The sequence below is a fragment of the Rhamphochromis sp. 'chilingali' genome (assembly GCF_963969265.1).
Source record: "Rhamphochromis sp. 'chilingali' genome assembly, chromosome: 12".
NCBI classification, from domain to species: domain Eukaryota; kingdom Metazoa; phylum Chordata; class Actinopteri; order Cichliformes; family Cichlidae; genus Rhamphochromis; species Rhamphochromis sp. 'chilingali'.
Window position 1 is genome coordinate 6,321,334 of NC_137939.1, and position 23,013 is coordinate 6,344,346.

Here is a 23,013-nt window from a genome sequence, read left to right on the forward strand (position 1 = left end):
AAACTTCCCAGGTTCTTTCAGGTTGTGCGCCGGGGGAGGGATTTTAAAGAGTAAGAATGAGCTAATTGCCCCAGTTTCAGTGTGAGGTGGGCTTGAAATTGCTCCGCTGCTTTGTAGACGTTTCTCAAAGGTTCTAGCTGCTGATATGACAAGCTTACATTTAAAAGATATTTCAGTCTGTCAGTCTTACTCAGGCGGGGAGAATGTAAATAATTTCCTCTTTTTTCCTGTTTCTTTGATGGCTTTCTCATATGAATTCTAATGAAATGTAATGCTGAAAGTCTTTTTTTTTCCATTTTAAGAGCAAAGAAGAAGCTTTTATTTGCTTCTTAGGCTGTATAACACAATGGAAGGACACCTTGAGATAAAAATATATAGTGCTCGATACATGGAGTGTGCAATAACAAGCATATTGACCCTTAAGAAATGACGCCTCTCTCCATGTCAGCAACATGTCAAACTTTAATTCATGCCGAAAACAAACATAGCATCCACATAACTGTACAATCTACACAAAGGAAATGAGAAACACTTTAAATGAAAGATCCAGCACATTCGTTCCTCACATTATCAAAATGTAACGTACCGAATGTCTGAATATACATTTACCAGTGATTTACAACAACTACCTACAACCTACAGCTTTCAATAATTACTGTACACGGTTCAATACACAGAACAGATCCTGCCTAATTTCTGTACTCAAAATATAAACTTATATTTGTTTGTACTGTACCATTAAACTCTTCAGATTACATACTGCAAATGTAAAATAATGGCTTTTGTTTTATATCTAGAGTACTGCTCCTCGGTGCAGCTCGACGCCTGTTATTTCTATATTTTCAATAAACAATCTACTATAAGTATCAGTTCTTCACAATAAGGTCCATTTTTTTCTAAAGTGCAGGAGTGACACAGATGATCAGATTTCTAGATGCAGACTGTGACTGATAATTAACTATTTAATGGCTTGTCTACACCATAAGCAAAATGAGCGCTTGGTAGCAAAAGCTTTGAGGGAGACAGCAAAGCACGATACCAGAGAGAGAGAACAAAAGGGGAGGTTAACCCTACCACGATGTCTGTTTTCATCTGTACTGAGGGACAGGTGTTGAGCATTGATGGATAGGATCAGTTATTGGTCATTGTTGACAATTATAGCTACTCTAATATGAAGCTTTGAGTGGAAAAAAAGAAAACTAGCACTGAGAAATAAGACATCATGCAAATATATTCTTTTTTCTCTTTTTTTAAATATTTGTTAGTCTATTAAATCAGCAGCAGGAAATGTGCCCGCACTGTGAAATGACCATCAGCACAGATCCTGATCACACAATAAAACGTTGCATCGCCTCAGTTCTTTTTCCCCAAGGTTTAGGTTTGTTTCACTGTGGACTGATTTAACTGACCTGCCGTCTTTTTTGTTAGAACCTTGCAGCATAGCTTCGCTGAAACAATCCTGGTCATGCCATTAGGAAAAAGTTAATATCAAATAACGAACAAAAAGAAGAAGAAGAAGACGCGATTGTACAATCGCCTTGTTCTCCTGCTTTCAGGGTGTATGTTAACAGCAGCTCCGCTCCATCAGTTGTTGTTCATAATCCACCAAGAGGCTGTCAAATGAAGCAATAATTAGACGTCAGTGTTTTATGGCCTCTGCACGAGCTAAACGCATAAGCGATGGCAACAGAAAGAGAAGCTTACAATTCATGACCTAATATGGCATGGGGTAATTTACATATTAAAGCACCAATGATTGGTTTTATTGCCATCGGAGGGCAGCAGAAACAAGCTGCAAACACAATAACAACGTGGCCAACTTGTTAACGAATAATTGGCTGCCAGCACATGCAGAGTAATAATTTGTAGTCCTGTTTCAGTTCGGTTAAGGGTAGCATTGACTCTGTTTTCACCTCTGTTAAACCTGTGCAGGATACAGACAGTGATTATGTGAGATTTCTTTTAAGGAAAACATGGATAAATAAAATAGGAAGTACAATGTTGGATGGTGATCATTATCAGACTTCTTTCAAATACTTCAATACTTAATGAGATACATTGTTGACAAATATTATTACACATGAATTACCTTAACTCTACAATTTCCTACAAAAAGAAGAATTAAGCTGATGGACAGAAAGCCTGCATTTACTATGTGGACCTAAGTATCAATATTTTTACATAAGTCAGTGCTTATTTTTTAGATTTAAAATTTAACTAAGAATAATTGACGATTAAGAATAATTATCAATTGCTAAGCTTAATTGGTTCATGAATCAGTTCTTAAAATGATTCATTAATGGCTCAGTCACACTAGAGAAAAACCTGAGGTTTCCCAGTGATTGCACTTCATTTTTTTCATATTTAGAAACTGATTGCAAATACTTGTAGTGGACCGTAGACTGCAGGGTGACAGGGTGACAGCATCAGGTCACCTTGAGGGAGGCCGTCTGTCTCCAAACAACTGCTGCCCAACTTGGACTGACTGCAATCACTCTCAGACAGATTGGCAACGGCTTGCAAATAATTGCTGTCTAGATTTCCAACAAGCTTCCATCAGTCTGAGTCAGTCTGCACCAATAAAAACAACTCATCTTCAACATGCATCTTTGCAATAGGGGACTTGTAGTAGTAGTTAATGTTAATTTCTCTTTAATGTGACATCTGGTTGTGTAGATAGCGACAGACTGAAACAGAACTGCCAATTTATCACAGTTAATCGCTGTATTATCACAAATTGCATGCAACTGTCAAGTCGTTCCCATTCAATTGCAAATTTAATTGCAGACTGACTCTACCTCATTGCTTTTTTTTCCCCACTATCTTGACACAACAAAGTTGCTTTGAAGACAGCAGTTGAGCTAGTCCCTGTCTATAAAGCGACGAAAATCACAAGTTGATTGCAGATGGTTGCAGTAATTTTTAATTCCTCTAATGTGACTGTGCCATAAATAATTTGTGATTTCTGTTTATTAAATGAGCAGCTTTCAATGAGCTGCAATAATCAATTTGTTGTTTTGTTGTGTACCTGGGAGAAGCATGGTTGAGACCATTTCTGGCTCTTCCAGCGAGTCAATAACGCAGCCCTGGAAGGTCTTACTGATGGACGACTGCAGGTAGCTGACAGGAAGAAGGGATGAAAAGGATGAGACTGCCAATTTGCACCCAACAAGGCAGGAACACTTTAAAGTGAGTTTGTGAGCAGCTCAGTGTGCTGATCGAATTTCACTTGAGCACTGAAATTCGCAAAAGACATCCTCGAGTTCCTACCTCATCCAGGAGAGACGGTCTTGCCAAAATTCATACATGATGAAGCATGATCTGTCTGGCAAGTTCTGGACTGACACGCTAGAAATGAAAGGAGACAGAGTGAGAGAGGGAGAGAGAGAGAGAGAAAAGAGGGCAGTGGGGTTATCCCATGTCTGGGAAAATTGAAGCAATTTAAAGCAGCTGCATCAAATCACAGAGAGATCCTGAGGCAAACGGCACAGAGGCAGATAAAAGGACATACTGCAGGTTGTTTGGCTGGATGGTAGTGGCATCTGTGTAGATTTTGAGAGCTTGCTGAAACCGCTCCACGTCTCTCTCCTTCACAGACATTTGTCTCTGGACCAGAAGTATGTTCTAGCGGAAATATTAAAGTGGCATCAGTGTTTTACATGCATATACATATAGTATCTATGTGTATATAGTAAATCTGTATTTGGCACACACTAGACTCACTGATTTATATGTCCCTGCCAATGTGTCTTCTTTGAGAGGTTCAAGATGTGGACTCTGAAAATGGGGTCATAAATATTTCAGTCAGCCACGAGCAGAACGAGAACCAGCAGCAGAAATGGCTCAGCCTCCAGTTACAGCCTGTCACAAACCATTGGCTTCCACAAGGAAGAGATCACCATGTTCATATTAACCCTCCTCCAGCCCTCACTTGTACTAAATTCTTGTCTGCAAACCCAAGATAAGAAAATGAACATGTTAACAGGCTATTTTAACATCCCCGAAGCACTGACATCTGTCCTACCTATATTATCACATGACAATTTAAATTCTAAATGAACTCTCACACCTCCAATCAAAATAATGGCTTCCTATTGCAAACTATAAGTAATTCCAAACCTTTGTACTTAAGCACCATTGGCTGTGAATTTAATCAGTGTTCTCCCTGATTGGAGCCCAACACAGTATATATGTATTCTCAGGCTGATGTATTATGCATGCTTTCCATTGTGGGTGCAGAGTCGCTCGGGTCTGCGCTTTCTACAAACTGACTCCTCTGTCAACAAGTATCTTATGCTTCAAGCAAAATTCTTGATTTGCAAACACACAGTAGGCCTTGAATGGTGTGCTCAACATTTCTATATGTAACAGCTAAGCCTGTGGTGAACTTTGATCCTCCCAAAAGCAGACAAAGCCTTAATGCATCTTACACTCTCTCTACCCAGCTTAGCTTCATACAGTTTATTGTTCTCTTAGGTTCAAAGCAAACCGATAAATCAAGATTTAGTGGAACATTTTATTTGCTTTCCCTCTGAGTTGATTCTGCTGTCAAAAATAAAATGCTAAAAATACACCCATGACACAAGACATCAAGCACATCTTTTGAAAAATGGAAGAAAGTGACAAAAGCTTCCTTTACACAAACCTCACACTCCATCTTGTCTATGAGCTGCTCCAGCTGGTTGATCTGGGAGCCCCAGTGGTTGTCTGGCTCCACACTGACCCCTGATACCAGAAACATAACTTCAGCCCAGCCCACGGAGATGATTCAATCTTAATTTTTTAATCAAACTTTATGAGAATGACCTCACGCATCCTATTCCCATTTCCCTGAAAAGTACCTGTGGTGAGCATGCCAGAGTAAGGGTCTGTTGGGGAGAGACACATGTTCTTCTGGATGCGTCGACCAGGCCTTTTGGCCATCCTCTGGATGGGCAGGTCAGCGGGCTTCTTCACTAACCTCCGTCCTGTGCAGCCCTGGTCGTGAACAGCCTCCATAGCACAATCCAGCGATGACTGAAGGGACTGCAGCTGGGTGGTGGTTTCCCTCAGCAGGAAGCGTGTCACAAACTGACCCAACACTGACGAGCCCTGATACTCCTTCAAATACAAACGAAGAAAAGGAATCAGCTGTGATAGAAGTATCATTTGTGAAACAACTGTTACCGTAGTCCAACAATTTTTTATTTGGTCTGCTCCACTGTTGTAATAGCTGGTTCAGCCAATTCAGTTTTTATCTGAACTGGTAAGCATTGAAAATTGCTTCTTTAACTATAGAATGCAATTTCTAGAGAAACAGCACTGAGCCTGTTTTTCTGCAGGGCGTGGTTTGTGGCTTGCTGCTAAAAAAGTTAGAGGTACACAGTTTGGCCAGAAAAGCTGAAGGGAGAAAGCATCTCAAAAATTGTCCGGCAATTTTATTAGGCCACAGCGCTACCTAATAAAGTGGCCACACATGCACTTAGTAAAAGTGGCAGCAGTGAATGTAAGAAAATAGGCCATAGGTGTACCTAATAAAGTCAGAAGAGGTGTACTTAATAATGTGGCAAAAGGGGTACCCTATAAAGTGGCTGGCCATAATTATCAGGTTAGGCTATAACCTAATAAAAATAGGTTGCCGGGTAAACTATTCGTCTGAGAAAGACTTGAGTCTGTGCTTGAAAACACATGAAATATTTCTAACCATCACAGAGAGACATGATATTCAAAGTCTTATCCAATCACAGTGAGAGACGAGATTTACATTAGCCTGTCAAACGATAATAGACCAACGAAGCAACTCATCAAGTGTCCCTGCAGTGAGTAACCATGGCGATGGCATGAGTCTGAGTAACCAGAGGAATCTGCGTTAATCTGTGCCGAGTTTCACGCAGCACTACTCGATCAATTAGTCCACTCTAACTCTCTCAGTCAGTGGCTCCAAATTTTAGTAGTTACACATTCGCTGAACAAGCAAAAGCTCCCCAGTTTGCAAACCCCTAAAAGATTTGTGTCAGGAAGTGTATCCAGTGTAGAAATCTGCAAATATATGGAGCTACACGCTGTAACGATCGCTTGTGAAAAAGAAGCAGCCAAAAGCAGCGTTTGGGGATTTTTTTTGCAACTATGTTTTTAAATGATTAATAAGCTCTCACCCACCACTGAGCCAGTTTAGTGTGAGAGCTGTGTTTCTATGACAAACCAGATCCGTGCTGAGTAATATGAAAACATCATTTAGCCAACAACAACATATAGTGGGATGTGTTGCTTTGCAGCTATCTCACCAATAATGTAGCCTGGGGCTGATTTTCAGACATCTCTCTGAGCACTGTGAGCTTCAGGGCAGTGTCTGCTGCATTTTAGAAATCTATAAATCTTTTCAAGCTCACTTTTTGAACACAATGACCCTCAACACACTGACCATCGCACTGAGCCATTTCCAAATTGAGTTCAGGAGAAGTGACAGCGAGACGTGATAAATGTTGGCCAGTCTTGTTCAAATCCGTGTTTCTGTACGCGTGATTTATCGGCAGAAGACGAGCTGTGCTGCACAAGTAACCTCTGTCTTTTTTTCTGTTTTTTCTTTTTGATGAGCAGACAGATGAGCTGCAACGCCAGAGTGGATGTGTTCTTTTCACCCCAGGAGATGGTAAAAATGATAAAAATAGCTATACAATTAGTAATATGTTTGGTGTAGCAATTTATTAAGTAACCCTCGTTGTAGGGAGGGCTGAAAAACGCCTCACCTTTTCAGGGAAAAGAAAGCTTTTTGACCAACTTGAAATATGAAAAATGCATGAGCTATAAGCACGTGTGATGCAGAGAAGAGAGATGAAAAGCCAGAAAGCAAGGCTGTGCTGAAGATGAGAGATGTAGAGAGAGAGAAAGCCGAATATCCTCCCGAGTGAATAATAAACCTGGACACTGAAAGAGGAAGAGCAAAAGAAAGAAATGCAGTCATGTGGTTGTGGTGCATTTGCGCGACGTCACGTCAGTTGGACAGCTGCGGGGTTTGTCAGCCTTAGTTACTGTCATCTACACTCCACTACTGCCCAAGCACAGTCATCAGTCACTGCAGAAGCTCCAGTGAAAATAACCTCCTGTAACCGCAGAAAGCAGCCTCATTATAAGTCTGAGTCCACATCCATTTATACTCCACCTGATTCTCATCGTTTGCCAAATACAAAATAAATATTCACCAGTCGGCTTAACAGAAAGGGCTACTCGAGATCAGTACAGACTGAGCTAAGCTATCGATTAAGTCTTAGTGGAAGTTCTCTGATGCTGTTCTCCAGTGTGCCCGCCTAACACAACAGGATTACAGCCCTACTTGTCAGGGCAGGACAATTAAATCCCCACTACATCTCTTGCAATATTAAGCGTGCTGTTCTGCTCGAGCAGGTCTCAAAATAAGATTTTATAACGCTCTAATTAGCATGTTTCACAGTCCAAGGCTACTGTTTCTGTGAGATACTGTTTCTCTTTATCTGAAGGCAACATTCTACTTTGGGGTAGAAGGATGTGAATGAGCCAATATAATGCCGTACTGGTTGCTAGATATGAAATAATGGTGTTCAAAACAAAAACAATGAAGAAATAATGTGCATTTTAATGCTGCAGCTCACTGATGTGTTTGTAAAAAACCTAGACAGGTGGATGAACACACAGCAAGCATTATAATTCATATTTAACTGTTTCACAGTATCTTTGCCTGTGTGCTCTGTTAATTAGTTAGTTTACAACTCATTGCATGTTTTCATAATTAAATTGATTATTTTAGCCATTTTAAAACTGTCATTTTAAGCCATCTGAGCCAATAATGTGTCAAGGATGTTGTTTTTTATTTAAACTTACTGCCCTTCAATTTGTAAAATCCAGGTCACAGTAGCATATGTGATTTGGCTCTGCCATTTCTTTCTTTGCCTCCTCCATATGTGTCTTCTCCGCCTCCAGTATTTCTGCACTTGCTTCAGCATCTTTTCCTGACATTCATTATCTTGATGGTCCATCATATTCTCATTGCAGATCTTTCCTTCCATTCCTCACTTGTCGATTTTCCTATTTCAGATTTTTATTTTGTCGCTTCATTTTTTTGTAGACTATCTCCTTCCACCTTCTTCTTTTTTATTTATTTAGGCTGTATTTAGTCTTAGCTTCATTCTTCTGCACCACATTTTCTCTCTCTGCTATCTCTTTTCAGAGGTTCTCCTCCTGAGAGCTGCATTTTGCCATCAAAGCCTTTCAGTGAGCCTGGCAGAGAGACGCTCCTTCTCATGCACCAGTTCCTGTATTTTACCGTCCCTATGCCTGAGCTGGTCCTTCACTTCCTTTACCTCCTGCTGGTATTTGCTTGATAGATTTTCTCTGTGTGCCTCCAGCTGTCTGCACAAATAAGTGCACACATTAATATTCCCATCAGCCTCAGCTTTACTTTCTGTTTTATACTAGTTAGACATTTCAGCCATAGTAATATATGTACGGCACCGGCCACTTTATTAGATACGCCGTTCAACTGTTCATTATTGCAAATATTTAACCAGACAATCACATGCATGCAACTCGCTGCATTTAGGCATGCATTCTGATGCAAAGCGAGCATCAAAATGGAGAAAAAGGCGAGTAAAGTGACTTTGATTATAGCATAATTATTGGTGCCAGACAGGCTATTTCAGAAACAGCTGATTTACCTGAGAGCTTGACAGTCACCAGCTCTCAACCCAACAGAGAACCTTTGTGATGTGTTGTAACAGGAAACAAGTATCATGGATTCAGTTCTTTACATCATTAATATTTATATATTCATCTGTGTGGCCATCTTTAATAAGTCCACCAACTCTAATTTGACCATCTGCAAATGAGGTCAAAATGTTGAGGTTGCATGAAAACTGCTTTACTCCCACCTTGCTGGTTAGTTACCCAGGTGATTTACAACAGCAACAGCTGCCATGTTTATCAAGCCTTGTAAGAGAAAGCATCTTTTAAAGGTCTTTGAGCTCATGTTTGAAAATGTACTGCCAGAGTCACTCACGATGGGAAATATTCACTGCAACAGCACACTGATCGCAAAGACTGTGGCAGCGTTTTAAACTGACAGCTGAGACAGTAACAGGAAAGTTTTAACACATCAAAGGATCGAGGATGCTTATGGATTACTGGAAAGATATTGTGCTGTTTATATGTCTTGGCATGCAAAAATCCACACAGCACAGGGGTGAAAGGAACCATAACCAACCTCTTTAGTTTTATCCATGGCCTTCAGAATGGCCACATTCAGCTTTTCCAGAGCAGACAGGACGTTGACGTATTCTCCCAGGTGTGGAGTGAAGTACTCTGGAATGGGAGAAGAACTGTTACTTATTATAATCTGGTTCGTGTTGGACTAGCACAACACAAGTAGTGCTTTTCACAAGAGGATCAGTATCTGGCAACAAATCAGTCAGCAACACTGATGCACACACATCTTTGAGTTATTGTCACTATCAGACCAACATCAACAGCTAAAAGCATCAAAACTCCCCCTGTTCATGATACACACAGTTAAAGTGATCTAATGCACCACATGAATTTTAAAGTAAAGTCGGTAAAATAAAATAAATAAAAGATAGTTACCGGAGAGTTTGTCTATCTCCAGGTTGCTGTGAGGGAGTCACAAAGAGACAAAAGAACCATGTTAATGAAACTTGTCTATCACGCTAAGGCCTCAACTCTTCCTGTCAAAGACCACAAAGACTCTTTTTTAATGGAGTTTGCATGTTTTTCCCATTCGCCTGAGTTCACTCCAGGTACTCTGACTTCTTCCTACATTGTAAAGTATGGTAGGAGCTGATGTTAATTCAAATAGTAGTTGGTCTCATCGTGTGCAAGTCCTTTGATGCGCTGGCATCTTATACATTCTATACATGGAGTTAGCCACCTCTTGCCCAATGCCGGGTGGAGCAGGGATACAACCTCCAAAACTCTAGCTGGATAAGCAGTTACGAGGCTTGGCCTATACTGCAAAGGGGATGATCCCCACTGACTGACTTAAGGTAACTATCTTGTTTCTGTTGTTTCTTCTACTGAGACAGACACATACTCTACAGGAAGCTTTTTGAAGGACCAACTGTTTTTGTTGAATGGTTCTGGTTACCATCTTGGTGAGCAGTTGGAGCTTTGGCACAGGGTGTAAACATGGTGACACTTCACTTAAGATGCTTAGTTTAAAAGCCCTCGGTGTGTGACTCTTACAGTTTGCGCAAAATCACTTTTCCTCTTAGTCATCTCTTAACCACAGACACGATAAACATACCTGTAGATTCTGACAATCTAAGATAATTAATACTGAACAAAAATAGATTAACTGCCCACTGTTAGTAAATGTTATAAAAACACCAGGAATAAAGCAAAATACTCCTCATATTTATATATAGCTGTCCATAGATTCGTAACTATGCTGAAAACAGAAAAAGCTGTTATCTCCTTCAGTCACCTTTCATGGATGGTTATCTGATTGTGTAACCTTATAAAACATTTTGTTTTGTTATAATTTGTTATAAATTTGATAATTTAGCGTTTCATTGCGATGCTGTGCAACCCTCTTGCTAACAGTATAGCAATGAAGTTGAGTAGCATAGATTAAACCACCTGAAATGTCTTCACTGTGACTGGTTGGCATATAAGTGATGCCAACAGCACAGAGCTTCCATCACTATTGTTCTCTCAGACACAAAAAAAGGTTTCTTGGGTGTTTTTATACCAACAGGCATTTTACAGGTGAATGTTTATATATCTTACAGACATATCTTTGCTAATGAGCTAATCAAGCAGGCTGCTGCAAGCCCTCTGGCTTTCACACAAGAATTAAGGCTTTATGAAATATTAGCATCATATTATTTGAAGTGCAGTATTGACATTTCACTGCCAGACAGCAGGAAAGCAGGAGGGGCTACAGATGGCAGCAGAATTGGAGGACATCCAAAAGGAAGATCAGCTTACTCTGTCTGCTGCCTGTCGATGGAGTAATACAGCTCCTGCATCTGCTCATCAGTGAGGATGCCATCGGTGAAATATGACTGGAACTCCTCCAAGTTCAGCTTCCCATCATCTGAAAGGAGAGATGCTTGTGAAAGTTACACCTAGCTGAAGCCTCAGTGTTTCAGCATCTGAATGAAGAGTTTGCCCATAATCGAGTGTAAAGGAACAAAGACACTTTGTCTCTGTGATGCAAACACATTACTGATGAACTCAGAGGTGTTACTGCAAAAAAAATACTTCTGATGAACCGCCCTAGTCCTAAATTCTGTCTTGGTTTACAGTAATGTAACCCTAAAAAGATGGTAAAACTTCCCCTCAACCATTGTTACAATAAATCATCATTCTTTTAATACTGATAAGAGCTGGATTTCCAACTCTCCAGAGTAATAATGATCTAACTGAGCACCAGATTTTCTGTTCAAAAGTTGACTATTAACACCGTCTGATTTCTTCACTGAAACGAGAGAAGAAAATTGGCAAGCCAATGTACCCGCTGTTTCAATTTCTGCAACAGTTCATTTCCATCACTCCAGTTTCTGGACAATCATCACATGAGCACAGTTTGTAACCAGTCTGATACCAACATGTTCAGCATCTGATGCCTTGTGCCGCACAGCTTGCAGGGTCCAGACCTAACCAGTAACAAGAGGTAAACGCAAAGCTCACAAACACGCCACCACCAACGTCTTTCTGTAGGCGCTGAAACCTTCAGAGACCCACATGCCAGCCCTCGCTCACAGCCCTGAGCCAGAAGTAAATCATGTCATATTTTGACTTCGCATCAGCTCGCGCTGTGGATAATTCTGGACACGATTCAATTGCGGGAAAGTCCTCCCAGCAAAATGTATCATCACTGAACATTTGTTGCAGTGTGGCTGTGGAGAAAGAATCGCAGTGAATTTCTCAAACTTTCCCTGTTTAAAAAAAAAAAATCTCCACAAGATGTGGGAGTAAACACAATCTGTTGCACCTCTGACTCACTCTCCAGCCTTCTCCATCGGAGTTGCTTTGGGTTTGAGATTCACACCACATTAAGGCGGCCGAGTGCAGTGCAGCTCAGATGGCGCATTATGCAAGTGCAGCTTTAAAGATCAAAGTGGCAGTGGTATAACGGCTGATCTCCTGGCTATCCGCAGTGTTTATCTAGCAAACTAATAGAGTATATTCATGTACTTCATCTACAGGACTCCTGACCTGCCCTCAGTTTCACTATTTAATGGGCAAAAATGAGATCTAAAGATACTAAGTAATTATAACTGATAGCTCTTTTAGTTGTCCCCCCAAAAAGGATAATAATCAAAGGAAAGGATGGGAGAAAGTACTGGATTGGTGCATCTGGAATAATATTAGTTGATCATATCAGTGACACCTTCAGGTGTTTGATAATTTAAAAAACGACTACAAAATAGACTTCATAATTACAGATATTCTAAATGTACATGCATGTATTTCTCAAACTATAAATACATGCTGTAAATTCAACATAAAAACATAGCAGGCTATGACAGCAGTCTGCATATTTTCCTCCATAACACCCAGGAGCGTGCACAAAATGCACAGCGGTGCATTGCACTAATGCACAACACAAACGTCTTTCTCTGAGGCTGCACACTATGAGAGCGGCCAAATTTCCTCTCAAGAGAATACTGTGAGTTATTTTATTATGAAGCTCGTGCAACACTTTTTCACACCGTTTAGGGTGGATCTATCTCATCATGAACGTGACTTTGTTGTAATGTGTCTTCATTCCACTGTTAGTTAAAGCTGGCTAATGTCACCTCTCAGACAGAGATTTAATTAAAAACTATTCCTGTTTTGCGTCAGTTTATTCCAGTTTATTTCGACAAACTAATGTCAATAAACACCTCCACAGGGAAATTTAAAGAGCTACTAAGACAGTTGCAAAATCTCATGACAGAAGCAAAGCAGCTCGCTGGCTTTAATTGTCTCACTTCACACTGACTAAAACTGCAGCTCTAACTGCAACCTAAACGACACGATCGCCCCCGTACTGAAGAGCATTTCTTTCCAGGAACACTTCCCTTGAGGAAATCCTGAACCTAAAAGGGCTAAGACTGCAGCACTGCTAAAAATTCATAAAGCCCATCGGTGCGATTCAGTTGAAAAGCAGAGGTGAGAACAGGCCGCAGATAAAAACATCCTGTATGTGTTGCCTCAAAGAGCAAGTGTATGAAATCAATTACCAATCAGCAGAGGAGCGGAAAAATGAATGCGCAGCAATATTTCCCAAAGTTCATTTCCAACCATGAATGCCAAACAATGCCAACAACAGCGGGTTTATGATATCTTTAGACTATGAATTATTGGTCATTTATTACTAAATAGACTAACTGATGGTTAATTGCAGACCTACTAGTTTATTGAATTTGTTGATAGTGATTTTTGACCACATTTGCATCTCACAAACTGAACAAGATGACAAAGGTGATGTAGCGATACAGCGAGCGCGGCATCACTTTTGCACATCCCTGCAATTCTGCTGCTGTTGGCACCTGTCTCTCTGCTCCAGCACCAAATGCCTTAACAATTAGACAACTGCAAAAGATCATGTATGTGCAGCCAAAAACTTACAAAACACCCTCAGATATCAGCCTTTTTCATATTTTTTTTAATCTACTAAATGCATTTGAAACTTGGTTTTGAAATACAAAAAGAACAAATCAACAACAAAAGGAAAAATGAATGAAAAGAAGCGTAGAGAAAAATCTCTGGGTCGAGAATACACCTCATCATATAGAGCACATCTCCATGAGTTGATTTGTTTTTTCATCTCCAGACCTAATTGCTGATTTGTGCTTTTCATGGCTGTTATTGTTTTTTTCCTGGTGATAAAAGTGAATCTCAGCAAAGTGAATCTCAGCAAACAGCCTGTAGATTAAAAGCATTTAGCATCTACTTCATATTTGTGCAGTTGCATTTTTGGTCTATTAAAAATGTAATTCCTGATTACAATAGCAAAGAGGAGTGTAGTGGGCTGGCAGACAGCCCTCATTAAAATCCACAGTACAAGAAGTATATCATGGCAGCCTACTCAGCACTGATTGGAAGGCGGCACTTTCCTCTTCAGTGCACAGCTCAGTGAGTTTGAGGAAATAAGAGCCAAGCAGAGTTTAGCTGCAAAATGAAGATAACGAACACAAGAATGCTGCAAAGTTTTCGTTCTTTCTACAAAGAGTGTGAGCGCCGGGGCGTGTCAGGCTGAAAACACAAACCACGAGGAGCAGACCTGAACCGTCACAAAATGCTGTCACAGCACTGTACATTTTTATGCTCATTAACATCATTTTCTGAAGAAAAAAAAAGGCAGAATTTTTGTAGTTGCACTAGCACACTGAATTTTAATTCATATATTTAAGTGCAGACATTCAGCTTTAATTCAAGGTGTTTAACGGGGTTTTGCATTTACTTTTAAGAATTTCAGTTATTTTTATTCACAGTCCCCTATTTTTGGAGGGTCTAAACTAATTGAACATGCTAATTTTGAATTTAAGGGCTGATTTTATAACTAGAATGAAAAAGCCTCGCAGAGAATGACTGCCTGACTGCCATCACATACCATGGACATCATCAAATGCTGTGTTTCTTCCCTTGACATACTCTGCTAGGTCTTTACTGCAGCAGCCTGTAGTTGCTGCTTGTGTTTGGGTCTCTCTGTATTCATTTTGTATTTGATAACTGACCTGAACTGACTCTGCCTTTGAAGTATATCCCATTTCTTTTTCTTGAGAAACTCTTGGGTTGCTTTTGCAGTATGCTTTTGGGTTGTTATCCTTTTGGACTGTGAAGAGCTGAATGATCAGTTTTACAACATTTGAATGAATGAATCTGAGGAGAGTATAGCCCTGTACACTTCACAGTTCATCCTGCTACTTCTATCAGCAGCTACATCGTCACTTAACGCCAGTGATCCACTGGCAGTCATTCACACCACACCATAACATTGCCTACACCGTATTTGACAGATGGTGTGGTATGCTTCATGAGCTCTTTCTTTATCATTCTGGTACGAGTTAACCTTGGTTTCTTCTGTCTTTTTCCAGAACTGTGCAGGCTTTTCTAGAAGTTTAAGTCTAAGTTCTTGACGTAGATGTTTTTTGTTTTTTGGGGGGCAACCAACCAACAGGGGGTAAAGTTGTTTTTAGTATCCAAGGAAATAATTCTGTCATCATGCACTTTACTTGTCTTCTGTGGTCTTTCAGTCTGAACTGGTCAGTTAATTGGTTCCTTGAATAAATTTACCAGATTACAGATTTGGCCGCTTCTAAAATTTTTACCTAATAGGGTTGTATTGGGGGGGGGGGGGGGGGGGGGGAGTTAGTTACAGTGAAAAGACACTTACGACATTATGTCATGAAACTCCTCCATGAGCCTCTGGACATGGGGGATTGTGCATTAAATTGGCTGCAGTTCCCAAATAATTGATGCATATTTCTTGTTCAACCCCTTGAATAGAAGCTTAAAGTCTGCACTTCACATATTGAATATTTTATTTGTAATTCACTCTGGTAGTGAACAGAAGAACTACAAAAATTAGGTCTCTGTCCAACAAATTATGCACCTTACTGTACACTCCCACCTTTGCTGCCTTCCAGCTGCTATGCTCTTCACTTATTATCACCTAACACTCAGCCTCAAAGAAGAAAAATCCACCCGCCCTTTATTTCTATTTTCATAACAGACCCAAAGAAAAAAATTCATCTTTTATGTGCCAATTTATAATTCACAAACTGAAGGGCTGTTTTCACATCTCAGTATCTTCACACAAGCTGTGGGGCACCCCGGAAAACCTCTGCTCATGGCGGCACGTTGCATCATTAATCCTGCTCTTACGCAACACGTTCAACGTCCTCCAGAGGGAAGCGATCAGAGTCCGTAGATACTCTACACGCATTAATAACTCAACACTTTTGCATTTTACATTCCATTAAATGAAGATGCAGCGCATGAATACAAAATTGAGAACAGAAACATTTCCCTGTTTGTCAGCTGTGTTTTTCAAGCAACACTAAATTCTCTGCGTTCTCCTAGGAGACATTGATGTAGCAAATTCCCTTTGAAGTAAAGAGGTGAAACTGCATCGCTTTAATCAAGCGAAACAGGGACACGTTTACGAAGAGAAAACATTGAATTTACATTTATTGCAATTCTCAGGTGAGTTTGCACCACTCGAAGTTAAAATGTGTTTTCTACAAAGGAGAGCAGAACCAGCCAAGGCAACAGTTTTTCTATAGTTAGATCATTTGCATATGCATTACCTCACAATATGTGTTATTTATATCCATGACTATCACTGAGATGAGCAGTGGTGCTGGCAATGCACTGATATGAACAATGCCTTTAGGGGGAACTGTAGGAGTTCATCCTGTCAAATCCAATCCCATCACAAAACCAAAAAATAAATAAAAATGCAGCTGGACCTGACCCCAGTTATTCAAATCCTCTGCATCTCACAAGGATGGCGATACAATTAAATGATTAAATGGAAGAATAAGTTCCACCAAGGCCACTGTCTGAACGAAGCCACCAAAGCTACATCCTTCAACAAAATTTTAATTGAGTTTTAATTAACCGTTCAATCCAATTAGATTTGCATTTTGCTTACTCACCGTTTTTGTCTGCACGGCGTAAAATCTGCAAGAAAAGAGAAAAGTTGTGTTTAGGCGTTAAGGTCCGCAAGCACAATATTTTAACACGGGCAATTGAGATGTGTAGCACTAGGCTGACATTAACCGACACAAGGATTTTTGTATTTTGAAGCCATCCAGTGAGAAGTTAAAGATGTATGAGGCAATTTATTTGTGTGAGATGAAACTTAGCCCATTCTTCTCTTTCTGTATGAGCAGCAAAATGTTTAAGGGGAGATGTAATTTCCTCATTTCAATAACAAAAGAGACACGAAATATCTCAGGAAATGCAATACTGACATTTGTGTGGCGCCCAGAGGAGTTTCAGAGTGAAACCTTTCATGCTTTTTTTCCTCCGCAGGGGCTGTCATGCTTACAGTTTTGTGAAAAGACTGCAGAAGCAACACTCCTTTATAGTCACTATTTATACCATGAATAGTAATCCTTCTTATCTAAAGCCTTATCATCAATAACACCAAATCTTTTTTTGCTAATCAGTTACCGTGTGTGGATCAATAGAGTCCAGTGTCTGACGGATTAACCGCGTCAATACACTGGAGTGGTGAAGCTGCATCCAGCTGTCACTTTTCAAGCACATCGGAGTGTGAAGGCTTCAATACACTCTGCTGACATCGAGCATTTAAACAGAATCCCTCCTCCATTGAAGACACACTGTACTGTGCAAAAGTCCCAAGCGTCACTTCTTTTTTTTTAGCATTGAAATATGTGCAACCACACATGGAAATACAACATACAAGGAAAACACAGAGTGCAGAGTTCTAATAGCTTGAAAATCAATATTTGGTATGACCACCATTAATAATAATCAATATACCCTAAACTCTCTTAGACAAGCTTTCTCGTAGCCTTCAGGAATAGATCTCCAGGCTTTGAAAGAGCTGTTTTTAAAATTCAGTCACAGAGCAGATAATCAGTCAGCAGGCAATCTTTGGTACATCCCCGAAAAAGGTCTAGGGGGTGAGGAGAGGTAACGTAAAAGTGGAAAGAGGTCAGTTTGAAACGTTTTACTGCTGAGAGGTTAACAGAGGGAAGCATCAAGCATACATGACTTAGCTTCAGGGAGACCCAAGGCCAACACAACAAACAAAACAGCTCTAACTTAAAGCGAAACTTAGCCAAACAAAAAGACTACACTTCAACTTCCTATCACCCAAGGAAAAACAGGGGGAAAGGGTGGATATTAAAAAAATGGCAGCTCTCCCCTATAAGCTTCCTCCAGGCACTGTAGCAGAAGGTAAACAAAGGTCAAACCAGCTGCAGTTTACAATCGACATCAAGCTAGCCAGCCAGAGTCCTAAGTGTTTCTAACAATCAACAGTTTCAACTGTATGACCATGAAGGGTTTGGACATGGTGTGTGCTGGATAGTTTACGGCAATATCTTGCATTTATTTTGAATCAGACTTAAAATCATGTTTATGTGTGATAAGAGATTTCTGAATTTGAGCAAAAGCAGGCTGTAGATTTGCAATGGCCAGATCATGAGAGGACCCAGCTACATAATAAATTATGTCATCTATATAAAATTGCATAAAATTTTATAAAATATTGTATAAAATTCTGTCTCCCTATGCTCTCTCCTTTTCTCCTCACCCCAATCGGGTATGGCAGCTACTCCCTGAGCATGCTTGTACCAGAGGTTTCTTCCTGCTAAAAGGGAGTTTTTCCTTCCCACTGTCACCAAACGCTTGCTTGTATGGGGGAAGTGTGGTTGTTGGGGTTTCTTTCTAATATTCTAGGATCTTGACCTTACAATATATGGTGTCTTGAGGGCACTGTTGTTGTGAATGGCTGCAATATAAACAGAGAACTGGACTGAATTGAGTTTTCTGAAGTGGCAGAAACAATATTGTTTTTGCAGCTCTGAATATTTAGTGGAGGATATATAGACTCAGAGATGCTTTTTCTTTGTTACACAAAAAAAGTCCAGTAGAACTGTAGGGGTGATAAAAAAAGCCTTGCAAATATCTGACTTCCTAGTTATGTGCCGATTTTCAAAACAGTTTTTTTAAAAGAAGGGACGGAGGCAGACGTTTTAAAGGCTTTCCAGAGATATTTGTGTAAAAATAAATCAGATTTGGCTTTTCTAATGAGTCTAATACAATACATGTATACTTTGTACTAAAAATGTTGCCAATCAGATTGATGGTTTTTGCCAACTTCCAGACTGCATCTGAAGCATTTTCTTTAGATCAAAACCAAAGAAAATGGAACAAAATGCTTATAGATGGAATTAAAAATATGTCCTATGCTAAGCTGTCTGTTATGTGTAGACACAGGACTGGTTCATGCCTTGAGCAGGGTGCCTTTTATATGCTTAAATGAGTCACAGGTCAGTGCTGGGTGACTTAAAAAACAAACAAACTAAATTCCTCTGAAAAATGTTGGGTACAAGGACTGGACTGAAAAACCAGGAGAAATTTTGCTCAACATCACGTTTAAAAAGTTACAAGAAGGTCTGGCACATTGGCAGGAAAATATTTAAAAATGAGGGATGTCTCAAGACTTTTGCACAGCATGTACACAACAAAAACTGTACTCACGATTCAATCCAGTGACCACATAAGGGCAATGCTTGAACCCGACTACAAATCATGCATTTGCATTTATTATTGTTGAGTGTAATACCAACAAAATCATGTTGTTACATTGTGTTTTCATCAATAGGTACACTGTAGTGCCTTACATCAAAACATTAATGTAACAGGGACAAAGCATAATACAGACCTGATGTTCACTAATGATGACATGTCATTAGCTGACTGGCTAAAGGGTTACTTGTGATAAAGCTAAGATGGCATAAGGACTTGAATACAGGTCTGATGAAGTACAAGAGCTAAGATTTACGGCCCTTCTGTGGGAGGCTGGTGGAGTCGATGGTGGTGTTGTTATCCCACAGAGCCAATGAAGACATTCTAAAAGTAGCAGCATGGATGCTACTCAGTTAAAAAAAAATCAGTCACTGCGGTAAGCTGGTAAGTCACAGTGAGTCCTTAATAAACTACAGAGAGCTACATCTTCTTATCTCTATGCCATCCATTACACGGACGGCACTGAAAATAATTATTATATCAAAAAGACTAAAAAAGAGAAAACTTGGGAATGTGAAAGATTGAAGTCTGAGTCTGTTAAACCGAGTCCTTCAGTGTATCTAATTAAATAGACAAATGGTAAAAAACACAAAAAGCTCCCTGAAGCCAAACGGAGCTGTGAAGTGACTGTGCAGAAAATGAAAAGCATATTAAAAGTAACATATTACGCTAATTTCTGACATTTTCTTTTAGCCATGCATTATTAAACCTTCAAAATAATCCGTATTTCTCTTATAGTGGATCTTGATTCTGCACCTCATGACCTCATGATTCAAATGTTTGTCCATGTTAATTATGAACATACATGCCTGGAGTAGTAATCAAGTATATTAACATGGCAGAAAATAAGGAAAAGCTTACAGGATCTCTTACTACAGATGTAAGTGTGTGTAACAGCATTAATTATTTGTGTGGAAGACAGTAAATAAAAATAGGGGACTCACTGCAGGTTAATGACATGCTATTTGGAGCAGGGATGTATAGAGATCATGACAGTAAACAGAGAAAAGATGCTTTAAAATGAGATCCAACTCTTATTTCCTACAACTAGAATACATGTCATTCATAAGCCTCAACATTAGCAATGCCCACCACTTGGCTGCCACCTGGAAACACATCTGGGCACTGATTTGAGCAGTTATTTTAATGCTTAGTCTCAATGAAGTGTAATTTCAAGTGAGCCAAATCTAATCACTAATACTTTTGTTAATGCAAGTTAACACAGGTGTGTGTTAATGCAGGCTTTAACCGCCTTTTCCCCACTGAAAGCTTTACTTCTGTCACTGTCTTAGATTTTCATTTCAGAATTGCTGAGTCCCATGTCTCTGTTATTATCTCTCATACTGGGTTCATTAAAGAAAACGCCTACTTGGAGGTAACGCAGTGCTGGCTCGAGAGAATGGCCGCTAACTGCGTTTAAACCAATTGTGCACTCGCTGCAGTCTGATTTCCCCGTTGCTGGCCAATGATCTGCCTTGAGGAAAGTGAATTTAATTTGCAGCCTGCTGTCAGAAAGTCTAACACTGGGAAATTATGCTGCTAATTCGCTGTCTTCTTATTTGTGGCTAACTACGGAGTCATTGTGGCACAAAACACAAAGCATTTCTTTGAGCAGCTTAGTTGGGGCACATTTATGTAGTAGGATATTGTAATTTCCAGAGTTAAGAATTAAAAATGTAGGATCTTTTTACTTGTGAAAGGCATTTTTATTATTATTTTCAGAGTGAGGGGAAAATCATATCATGCAGTAATAATAACATATTTGATCTAGTGCATGACCCTTAATATTTTGTTAGAAATTTGAAATAAAAAGGCTGCACTGCATTTCTTAGCAGGTAAAAGGTCAGTCCCATCAAAGAAAATATGTCAGATTGCTTCGTCCGGGATATCTGTGTTTTGTAATTGACGCAATGATGTGCATGCATTCACCTTTCTTACATAATAGTGCTGCTGCCAAACTCACACGTGAATAGTAGACTGGCATTAACTCAGTATGAACCAAAGAGAAGAATGAAGAACAGTGGATTACTCATCCTGCGCTTTTGTTAAACGACCCCCAGAAGGTGGACACGAGCAGAACACGTTCAAATGCAATCACACACAAGACTACTGAGAAAAATACGTTTTAAAAAAGATGTATTATTAAGAAATGACATATGTGTTTCTTTAAAAAAAAAAAATCTTCCAAATATAAAAACACACTATGTACTTACATCCTGAAATAATGAGATCCCTTGATTGTGCTTGTGGTCAAGCTCCTGCCGCTTTCTCAAGTGTTCGTGCTTGGCAGACTGAAGACACATGGTGATGAGCTCTGTGCAGGCCAGCATCTTGCTGCTTCCCTTCAAAATTTGATGCTTTTTCGTCTTCTTCTTGTTGATGTCTTATGGAGAGGTTGCCCTTGCCAGGGAGGATGATGATGCTGGTCCTGTGATCCAGTCAGGGATGAGCTAAACCCTGCCTGCTGCCCTCTGCCTGCAGCCCGCCGCCTGCGCGTCTACGGCAGCAGAAAAACTCCGCCTCTACACGACCCCGAAGCAGCGATTCATAAAAGTCCGAGGAATGCATCATCTCCACCTGCTGGTGAGAGTGCACAGACGCTGTCACGTGATCGGGTAATTATAGGCTGGCTGAAGGAGGATAAAGAGAGAGAAAAAAAAAAAAAAAAGGAGCTCCTGATATATTGATTTATTACTCGCACTGTGATCAGTGATGCGTTTAAGAGAAGTGAAGAAGAGAGTCCAGGCAGGGTGGAGAGTACTGTCGTGGTAGAGGTGGGGTATCTGTGACAGACGGATGGCAGCAAGAGCTTTTCACTCTTGCTGAGACCTGCTAGATGTGTGGTTTGGTGGAGACGGTGGCTCTAAAAAAAAAAAGACAGAACGCAGAGGTGGCAGTCAATGTTTCCATTGGGGGTGACCGGGATGGAGAGGATGGTAAATGGTAAATGGCCTGTATTTATATAGCGCTTTACTAGTCCCTAAGGACCCCAAAGCGCTTTACATATCCAGTCATCCACCCATTCACGCACACATTCACACACTGGTGATGGCAAGCTACATTGTAGCCACAGCCACCCTGGGGCGCACTGACAGAGGCGAGGCTGCCGGACACTGGCGCCACCGGGCCCTCTGACCACCACCAGTAGGCAACGGGTGAGGTGTCTTGCCCAAGGACACAACGACCGAGACTGTCCAAGCCGGGGCTCGAACCGGCAACCTTCCGATTTCAAGGCGAACTCCCAACTCTTGAGCCACGAGATGAGTAAGATGGGACAGCTCAGGTTGAGCGGTTTGGAGAGAAAGTTCGAGAGGCAAGGTTGAGATGGTTGGGACCATCTTAACTAAAACTAAACTTAAAACTAAATCTGAAAAACAGTTAGTTAACTAAAAAATTGGAAAACAAAAACTAACTAAACTCACATGAAATTACAGAGGAAATCTGCTTAGTTAGTAATTGTTTTTTCTAATGACAACTTGCCTGATGAGGCATTGATGGAGGTGTTTACTGAGACTTTGGATATCTACAAGAAGCTGTCAGCAGTTAATGGACTCTATATTGTTGTTTATTATGAAATATTCTCTATGTGGTTCTTAGTTTGTTTAGTCTTTACTTTTTCATCTTATATTTCCTTATTATTTTGAACCTTTGTTTCTTAGTTGAATTTGCTGTTAGTATGAGAGCTTATTAGTTCCTTTCATCACTTTGTCCCCATTTCAGGTTTATTACCGTCTGTGTTTACAGTCTGTCTACAGAGTCTCCATT

The 23,013-nt window shown here is 40.2% G+C and overlaps 1 protein-coding gene across 1 annotated transcript; it reads right to left on the reverse strand.

Moving 5' to 3' along the window:
* Positions 1 to 461: 461 nt before the first annotated feature.
* LOC308407431 (N-terminal EF-hand calcium-binding protein 1-like) lies at positions 462 to 21,709 on the reverse strand. The gene is made up of 12 exons (XM_080899066.1): positions 21,462 to 21,709; positions 16,620 to 16,644; positions 10,954 to 11,062; positions 9,589 to 9,614; positions 9,212 to 9,309; positions 4,842 to 5,100; positions 4,646 to 4,725; positions 3,724 to 3,777; positions 3,512 to 3,624; positions 3,271 to 3,348; positions 3,029 to 3,120; positions 462 to 1,613 (listed from the first exon to the last, which is right to left on the reverse strand). The coding sequence occupies exons 1-12, from the start codon at positions 21,576 to 21,578 to the stop codon at positions 1,585 to 1,587; spliced, it is 1,080 nt and encodes a 359-aa protein (XP_080755192.1). The 5' UTR covers positions 21,579 to 21,709; the 3' UTR covers positions 462 to 1,584.
* Between the last annotated feature and the right edge of the window lie 1,304 nt (positions 21,710 to 23,013).

Excerpts from the sequence above, each read along its gene's own strand:
- LOC308407431 (XM_080899066.1), bottom strand. The coding sequence starts at position 21,578 with ATGCTGGCCTGCACAGAGCTCATCACCATGTGTCTTCAGTCTGCCAAG. Across the intron at positions 16,645-21,461 it reads GGATCTCATTATTTCAGGAT|ATTTTACGCCGTGCAGACAA; the intron begins GTAAGTACATAG and ends CTTTTCTTGCAG. Across the intron at positions 9,310-9,588 it reads GGAGATAGACAAACTCTCCG|AGTACTTCACTCCACACCTG; the intron begins GTAACTATCTTT and ends CTCCCATTCCAG.